The sequence below is a fragment of the Bombyx mori genome, chromosome 3, assembly GCF_030269925.1.
Source record: "Bombyx mori chromosome 3, ASM3026992v2".
Lineage (NCBI taxonomy): Eukaryota > Metazoa > Arthropoda > Insecta > Lepidoptera > Bombycidae > Bombyx > Bombyx mori.
The window spans coordinates 365,599-375,641 of record NC_085109.1 but is presented as its reverse complement, the minus strand read 5'-3'; the positions used below and the strand labels follow the sequence as shown (position 1 = coordinate 375,641).

At 45.1% G+C, this 10,043-nt stretch overlaps 1 protein-coding gene across 2 annotated transcripts; it reads right to left on the bottom strand.

Moving 5' to 3' along the window:
- Positions 1 to 408: 408 nt before the first annotated feature.
- On the bottom strand, positions 409 to 6,257 carry Or-35 (olfactory receptor 35). 2 transcript variants are annotated; one of them, XM_062673855.1, is made up of 6 exons: positions 6,218 to 6,257; positions 5,352 to 5,384; positions 3,461 to 3,592; positions 2,744 to 2,939; positions 2,244 to 2,461; positions 409 to 1,486 (listed from the first exon to the last, which is right to left on the bottom strand). In XM_062673855.1, exons 3-6 carry the CDS (start codon positions 3,582 to 3,584, stop codon positions 786 to 788), a joined length of 1,239 nt encoding a protein of 412 aa, XP_062529839.1. In that variant the 5' UTR covers positions 3,585 to 3,592; positions 5,352 to 5,384; positions 6,218 to 6,257; the 3' UTR covers positions 409 to 785. The 2 variants fall into 2 exon arrangements, with proteins under 2 accessions (XP_062529839.1, NP_001103476.1); NM_001110006.1 differs by lacking the exons at positions 5,352 to 5,384; positions 6,218 to 6,257 and having other exon boundaries at positions 786 to 1,486; positions 3,461 to 3,584.
- Between the last annotated feature and the right edge of the window lie 3,786 nt (positions 6,258 to 10,043).

Here is a 10,043-nt window from a genome sequence, read left to right as displayed (position 1 = left end):
TCGCGATTCCGATCCGGTAGTAGATTCATTCGCGAAACAATTGCTCTTGAGTTGTTAGGTCTCCTTCGGAGGCGCTCGGGCAGTTGTTAGCAAATCCCACCCCTCTTGGCTGAGCCTTTGCTCGCCCACGTGTCCTGGTGAAACTGGAAAGGCCTTCGGGCCACCAGTAAACTTTCAATCATAAAAAAAAAGACTACTATTAACAAAATTAACACATAATTTTATCTTACTTTAAAAGACAGATAAAAAAAAAAAAAAACGTTGCAAAGATGATTACTATTAAAAATATATATTTTAAACCTTTAAAACACTCTCCTGTAAAATTTATGAGTTTTGAGATTAAACAGTTTTAATGCGAGAAGACGATGTAATAGTACATTTTAAAGAATGAAAGGGTAGAAAGAAAAATTATATCGTGTAACTACTTTTATTCACTGACAAACATGAACAGTGTAGAAATGTTACTCAGCACACAAAGTTAGTGTCGGACAACTGTCTTCTCGACTTAAAGCAAATTAGAAACAGATTTCATCTCTTCTCTTATATTAATTAAAGCAATGAAACTACTTGCAGGTCTGTTTCTGTAACAACGAATTTTACAAACATTTTCAGCTTTGTCTTGTGTTTCTCGAAATGTAACAGAATCTGCGAATCTCCTTGCGTTGTGCCTGATGTGTCTTCGAATGTTAAATCATTTTATAGCACTACTTTTACAATTTTAGACTAATCCAATAAAGTAAAGAAGGTGTAGAATGGTTTGCGGAGTTCATAAACGTGAGAATTACCTAGCTCATGGTAGTTCTTAGAGTAGCATACGCAGAGTAAATAGATTTCATAACCGACATCATGCAGCTGAAGCCCAAGACAGTGATGCCTCCTACAGACAACCTCATGCTCTTTTGCGAGTTCTGGAGAATCAAAAGGACCGTTTTCATATTCGATTTATCAAAGTTCTCCCATTTGCAATCGTAAACAGCTTGCTCGAACAACGAACTCGCATCCATTACTTTTTGGCCCGTGTAGCAGTCCACTAACACTTGGATAAGCGCAAAGGGTATCTGCAGGTAGGTGTTCTCCAGTCCTCCTAAGAGCTCAGCAATGAGACCGAGTACTAGGAATACATAACCCATAGCAATTGCGCTGCGGAACACAAATTCGACCTGCCTTAATAACTGAATGTTAGTTGTGTGCATCTTAATGATCTCAGTGAGGCGAAACTTAACGTATTGATTGATGATTTTATTCTTTTCGCTACTATTGGTTAAGGCACCGACAGTGTGATACTTGTTATTGTAATGAGCCACAGCATCTTCCCAGATTCGGAGCATTTCCTCGCCCAACGCTATCATCTGAGCTTCGGTGTATCCGACCACCACTATCAGAAAGACTGTGACGTTGGCTGGTGGGTAGCAGATGAAGCATAACCCGAACATCATGAGGAAGTAGGCTACCTCGTAGTTTGGTGACTCGAACATTGGTTCCAAGCCTGCAGTAAACCAACCAGATCAACTAAACTGTAATAGTTACACGGTGCGGAGGTGTTTATTAAGATCCCACTAGATGGGGTCCTGTAACTTAGCATGTCAGTAGTATCAGCTATTGCAAAAAAGTTGATAAGTCCACTGCACTGGAATCAGTGCATTTATGTATGTGCCTACTTAATATGCGTAGACGTAGGAGTAGGGGAACGTCGCCTACGACAGTTTCTTAGTACCTCGCACGCGCGTTCTCAGCACACCGCCAACTCTCCGACGCATCGGGCTATCTCGCGACTTACTAGCCTATGCTCCGGAAACGGATACATTCCGTTGTTTGGCAACGATTTGTAGCTGTTGCAAAAAGCTGCTTAACCTACCTTTAATATCTTGCAAATGTTTTGGTAAACTTAATAAGTAAATAAATAGCTCTCTGTTGGAGATATCTCCAATCTTGAGTGATTACAAAACTTAAGGCATACAATTTTACAGCACGCGTGTGTACGTGTTGCAAGAAAGAAGCTTACGATGTCTCTCCACTACTACCAATACTCCCCAATACTACCCTCACTTTGTTAGTAGAGAATTAAGGGCGTTGAATTATTTTATTGACGATGATATACTAAGGGACCTTGTACTAAATACACTCTAGCCATTATGAAACTGTCCCTATGTCAAATTTTTCATTTTATTAGCATATGTGTTTATTATAATTCTTATGTTTTTCATTGTGGAAGTCGTGAATGCTTGTCAAGGAACAAATCTAACCATAAACAATATAGCGGTCTTCCATGTGGTGTCTTCCTGACATGAAGAGCGGTTTGGTGACGTAGACGACTCCATTGCCGATGACGACCACCCAGTACAGGATGGCTCTCTTCTTCACGTTTCTCATCGTCTTGAGGACATTATCGGCGAACCTGCTCTCGGGGACCACCATGTGATCGCACTCCAAATATTCTCGCACAATTCGTTGGACTTTCTTTCTGCATGGACACAAAAATAAAAGTAAGTAAAAGTAGGTCAACTCATTGACTCGAAAAAAACCAAAAAAGGAAGTGCCATAAAAATATAGTTTTGTTTGTTAATACGGAATGTGGAGGCTCAAAGTAGTAGATAGAGCTACAGTCTACGGACCAAGGACTATAGAAACACAATCGAAATTCTATACAGCGCAGTTTTGATCACCGTCAGTGCAGAGAGCTATACATTTGGACGGGATACGTTCCAAAAGTAAAACTGGCCGTAATAAACCCAACACAACTAACATGTAAATAAAAGTGTAGAAGAATTTCAAAGTGCCGATCTCGCTGGATATCCCCAAGGAGAGCACCACCATAGCAGCGAGGTAGTCCCTAGTTTCAGCACTCCTCACGAACACGAACCACGCCATCGAGACCAGGAACACGTAGAAATATGACAGTGTTATTACAACTGTCATTACGTAGCAGATGAATGGAATTCCTAAAAGATAAAAAAGGGTTTTTATTTAATTTCTTTGGTTTAATCATAGTTAACAAATGTAAAGCCAAACGAAGTACGTTCTACCCCTGCAACTGAGACTTCAATCTTATATCTAAAGTTGGGCAGGAGCGCTCAGTATGCTGCCTGGGTTTTGGTCACCGCTTAACACTTAATGCAATAACATCATGCTTGAGGGGTTCTGTAATACTAGACGGGCTGTAAGTTTTAACAATTAATTATAATTAGCGTAATTACTGGTGGTAGGTCGTCTTGTGAGTCCACATGGGTAAGTACAACCACCCTGCCTATTTCTGCCGTGAAGCGTGAAGCCGTGAAGCGTTTTGCTTTGAAGAGTGGGGTAGCCGTTATACTATAAATACCTTAGACCTCATATCTCAAGGTAGATGGCGGCATTTACGTTGTAGACATCTACGGGCTCCGGTAACCACTTAATATGAGGTGAGCCGTGAGCTCGTCCACTCACCTAAGCAATAAGAAAAAAAACATCTGGTATAGCGTACGGGCGGTATGACGACTGTCGATATTCAGAGTAATAGCTCGTAACAGGCTGGCTACATTCTGCAGTGTAGTCGGTAGGTCGCAGTACTCCAGACCAAACTCTCGAATTGACTGCCAGAGCTTCATTTTGTTCGCTGTAAAAGAAAGTCTAAATATTCAGTATTAGGGCTTCAGTTCAGTTTGGCGCTAATCCAATGACGATCCGAGGAGCTCATTATCTTTTTTTTATTGCCCGAGTAGGCAGACGAGCATACGGCCCACCTGATGGTAAGTGGTTACCGTCGCTCACGAACGTCAGCAATGCCAGGGGCACAGCCAAGTCGCTGCCTACCGCTTAATACTTTCCACAAGCCTCGTTTGAAGAAGGACATGTCATAACGCTCGGGAAACACCGTGGAGAGGGGAGCTCATTCTAAAGCCGGATGGTACGTGGCAAAAATGATCTCTGGAAGCGCACTGTGGATGAACGCAGTGACTCCAGGTGATATGGATGAACTCTACTCCGGTGGCGGGAAGTGCGATGGTAAAAACGAGATGATGGTATCATCTCAAAGAATTCATCAGAACACTCCCCATGAAACATACGGTACAAAATGCAGAGGGAACCGAAGTCCCTCCGCAGACGCAAAAATTCCAAACGATCCTTTCCTACCTAAGCTGGTAGCCTGGAGCGGCTATTCCAGCGTAACCGTGGCTAGTAGGTGAGCTCACGGGGCTCAAACCGGGGAGTTGCTAACACTGGTGGTAGGACCTCTTGTGAGTCCGCGCGGATAGGTACCACCGCCCTGCTTATTTCTGCCGTGAAGCAGTAATGCGTTTCGGTTTGAAGGGTGGGGTAGCCGTTGTAACTATACTGAGACTTTAGAACTTGTATCTCAAGGTGGGTGGCGCGTCTACGTTGTAGAAGTCTATGGGCTCCAGTAACCACTTAACATCAGGTGGGCTGTGAGCTCGTCCAACCATCTAAGCAGTAAAAAAAAAAAAAAAAAAAAACTGACCCTAGCAAGAGCAGTGCTTCGCAGAATCTACCACCGGATCGGAAACGCGACCCACTGAGAAGATCCGGCGAGAAACTCAGTTGGATGTGTCTGAGAGTTGACATATCTCAGGGGCTAATAGAACAAGTGTTCAATGTCATCTCGCGGTTACTGTTTTCATGTTAATATTTGCGGCGTTTCAAATATTTTGAAGCTGCGTGGCTGTCGACAATCGGATATTGCGCTAACTGCCATCTTGTAATAGTTAAAAAATATATTTTAATAGACCTATAGATTTGTTTAAAGAATATAATTTGTTGGTAAATGCGAGTAAGTACTCGGTACGTCCGATGGAAATAATTGAATACAATAAGCCATTTAAATAGTAAATAGTAAAAAATAACAAATTTCAAAATATATAGTACTCCCGAAAACTGGAGAAAATACTAGCACCATTGGTTAATTGCTCAACTCATCTTCCTCGAGGCGTTCAGAAAAAAATACACACTTTATTAAATCATTAACATTCATTTTACCAAATAAAATTACTGATATTGATAAAAACATAGGCGCTTTAGAAAACAAAACATAAATGTTCAAAGTAATCTCGGACCTCTGAGTTATTGCTTCTCATTTTTGGGAGGTAATTTATAAACAAAAGTATTTTTCTTTTCAAACTTTTGCTAATGGCGTCATAACAGATTTTTTCGGACATAAATACTTTGAAGTTAGCCCGGAACACAATGATCACGGAGCCTCCTGTTTATTGTTAGAATAAAAAGAAAAGTATTTTATTTGCAAACTTTTCCACTTCATACATACAGCTGCTGAGCAAATTATTTTGTGTATCTTGGTTTTATTTAAATTGAAGGTCTGAAGTGATTAAATGTGCGTCTAGCCTTCCACGCAGCTCCACCTCACTGTTCTGGTATCAATATTGATATTCGAACTGCAAAACGAAGTAATTAAATTTTACAAGTTTCATTTAGTTATAACAACAGTGCACCAGTGTCGGAGACTTAAGGGGGATAAAATATGGGGACTTTATCGACAAATCACTATCCTAATTTTCTCTTGGCCCCTCCATACTAGAATGGCAGCCATTTTGTTTTTTTTTACTTCGCAGCTCAGGCGCCTTTTTTTATTGCTTAGATGGGTGCACGAGCTCACAGCCCACCTGGTAACAACGTAAATGCCACCACCCACCTTGAGACATGAGTAATAAGGTCTCAGTATAGTTACAACAGCTGCCTCACCCTTTAAATCGAAACGCATTACTGCTTCACGGCAGAAATAGACAGGGGCTCCTTCACCGTGGAAGTCAATCGTGAACATTTGTTGAGTACGGGGTTTATTAGAAAATTTGGTACCCGTCTGAGATTCGAACACAATTTTAATTTTTTTCACAAAATATCAAATAAAGTATTAATAAAATGAAAATGAATTTTTTTATTGCATTCGAGAAATTTTGTTTTCTCATAATACAGGATATTTTCATTAAAATACATCTTACATCAAAGCCATAAGTAAGATAGTTCAAAAGTTGTCATGGTTTGAATATGATCCTTATAAACCTAAATAATACATGTTAAACAATAGAATCCAGCCCCAGATTTCAGGTATAATTCCATGGGCGTGCCTTAAGACAGCTGTTACAGTGATACCCAGTAGCTTTCAACACAAGTTTTCGGTGAATGTATGGGCTGGACGATATCTTAATTGGGCCTCTTATTTTGCTCGCTAATTATTTGCGCTTTTTTTTTAACAAAGCCTAAAAAAAACCTGTTTTCGATTTCTTCAAGGATTCCAATACGCCACAACCCTTTACTGCTCTGTTTTCGTTCTACCTACGTCCTGACGCACAGGCGGACCTTTTATATTAGGATCCCACCTCGAAATGACTTAAATACAATACACGAATTCAACAAAATACTTATTAAAACCATAAATTTGTCAACGCCGTCCTTAACGTGTGAATTGTTAATTCGACGCCAAGTTGTTGTACTGTCTGCCACCGACCCGTAATTATCTATCACTTGTTTGTGTGTTTAATGATTAGACATTACACAACAAGGTGTTCATTTGACATGTTTTCTCACAGTTGTAATGATCATCACGCAACTTCGTGACAATTTAAAAGGGCTATCCGTTTGTTATTATATTCGAAGGTCGCTAAAGAAACTGGATAGATCATTGCTAGATAGGTGGCAATTTATTTATTGTTTTTGTGTATGTGTTTATTTATTTATTGTTTTGTCCACCAAATCCTTATATAGAGTATTCCAATATTTTGGCCTTATAGCAAGAAAACCCTCTAATAACCTATTATAGTCCAAATGTTGTTCATCGGAACTTGTGTATATGCAAGCTCATTCCGATAGAGGCACCCGTCACGTGCGGACGTGCTCATCGTCCACTCGATCGCCCGGTCTTTGTTCGCCCGGCTTTTGTTAGCCCGGCCATTGTTCGCGCGGCCTGTGTTTGTGGTACATCTGCCGACTAAGTGCTCTTTCTGGAAGTTTTTATTTGTTTTGTTTCCTTTTGTTGTTTCTGTGTTCGTGGTACATCTGCCGACAAAGTGGTTTCCTGCAAGTATTTATTTGTTTTGTTTCTTTTCGTAATTTCTGTTTTGTTGTGCTTTTTCTTTGTCCTGTAGTAATCGCGCCGCATTGCCACCTGTGTTCAATAGAACCGCTCAGGTCCGAGAAGTTGGGGCCTCGCCGCAAGGCGAGTGTTTTCAAGACCCGGGGCCGCCCCACCTGGGTACTCAGCGATCATGGACGCTGTATTCGCGGAATTCCTCCGACTTCGCCACCCACAGCTCGCCTCGGAGTTTTTGGCCTTCAAGGCCAATCACACTGCGAGCCCTCTCGAGAACTCCGCCGCGCTCGCTGCTCCTGCGTCGCCTGTACCTGCGTGCAGAGCTTCTGCATTGAGCACCGCAGCCTCTGTCGTGCCTGCCGCTCCCGTGTCGCCTATACTGGCGAGAAAAGCTGCTGCGTCGTCCGCCGTGACCATCGTTTCAGCTGAGCGATCATCCGCGGCCTCCGTCGCGCCCTCTAAAACACCTACACTTGCTCGTAGGTCGCCTGCACCCGCCTCCTCGTGCTCCGACTCTGACTCGGACATGGAGGTCGACCTCGCCCCCGCCTCATCGACGGATGGATTCACCCTGGTACAGAAGGGTAAGAAGCGTGCCGCGGAGTCTCGAGCTCCCGCGGCCGCTAAAATTAGCAAAGCCGTGAACGCGTCGCGCCCCCGCCCTCAGACTCCCGTTGCGCCCCCAGCCCGTGCCACTCCGTCGCCGCGTCCGGTGGCACAAAATAAAACCCAGACCCCTCCCCCGGTTATCCTTCAGGAGAAGGCAGCTTGGGATCGAGTTTGCCTGGCCCTTAAGGCCAAAAATATAAATTTCACGAATGCCCGTAACCTCGCGAACGGCATTCAAATTAAGGTTCAAACACCCGACGACCATAGGGCCCTCTCTTCTTACCTCCGTAAGGAGCGTATAAGTTTCCATACGTATACGCTCCAGGAGGAGCGCGAACTCCGCGTTGTAATACGCGGAATCCCTAAAGAGTTAGATGTAGAGCTCGTAAAAGCCGACCTGTTAGAACAAGGCCTACCAGTGAATTCTGTGCACCGTATGCACACCGGTCGCGGTAGGGAGCCATATAATATGGTTCTAGTCGCTCTCCAGCCTACCCCCGAGGGTAAGAAAATCTTTAACACACAGACCGTCTGTAGGCTCTCTGGTATCGCTGTCGAAGCCCCCCATAAAAAAGGCACTCCTAGCCAGTGCCATAACTGTCAATTGTACGGGCACTCTTCCCGTAACTGTCACGCGCGGCCCCGATGTGTTAAGTGTTTGGGCGATCACGCCACGGCCCTCTGCGCTCGCGACCAAAAAACCGCGACGGAACCGCCTAGCTGCGTCCTGTGTCGAACACAGGGTCACCCCGCGAATTACCGTGGTTGCCCCCGAGCCCCTAAAATAAATCGCCGCGTCGCCCGCCAAAACCGCCTCCGAGCTTCCGGCCCAGACATCAAAGCCTCGGCACCCTCTGCGTCGCAGGCTAAGCCAGCGTTCGTTCCGGCGGCGGTGCCCAGTGTCTCGGCCTGGGCAAAACCGCTGCCGTACACGAACACGGCTACAACTCCCTCCTCCGCGATTCGTCCCGCCCCCGCGACTCGTCCCTCTCCCGCGACTTGCCCTCCGACCGCGTCCGACAATCTCGCTTTAGCGATCGACTTCTTTCAGTCGATCAACTTTGAGCGCGTTAACGCTTTGGGCGACGCCATTCGCGCTGCCTCCACTGCACAACACTTTATCGCCGTTGTGCAGGAATACGCCGACGTATACGCGTCATTAAATACGTACGTCCTCCCCTCACTCCGCCGGTAATCAATGGCGTATATAAGTAGAATAAAGCCCCTATCCGTAACGATAGGATTTTTTAACGCTTACGGTCTCGCAAATCAACGTGATCAGGTTTCTGACTTTTTGCGTGACCACCAAATTGATATCTTTTTAGTGCAGGAGACCCTACTTAAGCCCGCGCGCCGTGACCCTAAAATCGCGAACTATAACATGGTCAGGAACGACAGGCTCTCTGCCCGTGGTGGTGGTACCGTCATTTACTATAGAAGAGCCCTGCATTGCGTCCCGCTCGATCCTCCCGCGCTCGCTAATATCGAAGCATCAGTGTGCCGAATCTCACTGACGGGACACGCGCCGATCGTTATCGCGTCCGTTTATCTTCCACCGGATAAGATCGTTCTAAGCAGTGATATCGAGGCGCTGCTCGGTATGGGGAGCTCTGTCATTCTGGCGGGCGACCTAAATTGTAAACACATCAGGTGGAACTCACACACCACAACCCCGAATGGCAGGCGGCTTGACGCGTTAGTCGATGATCTCGCCTTCGATATCGTCGCTCCGCTAACCCCGACTCACTACCCGCTAAATATCGCGCATCGCCCGGATATACTCGACATAGCGTTATTAAAAAACGTAACTCTGCGCTTACACTCGATCGAAGTAGTTTCAGAGTTAGATTCAGACCACCGTCCCGTCGTTATGAAGCTCGGTCGCGCTCCCGATTCCGTTCCCGTCACGAGGACTGTGGTGGATTGGCACACGCTGGGCATCAGCCTGGCTGAATCTGATCCACCATCGCTCCCGTTTAACCCGGACTCTATCCCGTCTCCTCAGGATACCGCTGAAGCCATAGACATCTTAACGTCACACATCACCTCGACATTAGATAGGTCATCGAAACAAGTTGTAGCGGAGGACTTCCTTCACCGCTTCAAATTGTCCGACGATATTAGGGAACTCCTTAGAGCTAAGAACGCCTCGATACGCGCCTACGACAGGTATCCTACCGCGGAAAATCGTATTCGAATGCGTGCCCTACAACGCGACGTAAAGTCTCGCATCGCCGAAGTCCGAGATGCCAGATGGTCTGATTTCTTAGAAGGACTCGCGCCCTCCCAAAGGTCTTACTACCGCTTAGCTCGTACTCTCAAATCGGATACGGTAGTAACTATGCCCCCCCTCGTAGGCCCCTCAGGCCGACTCGCGGCGTTCGATGATGACGAAAAA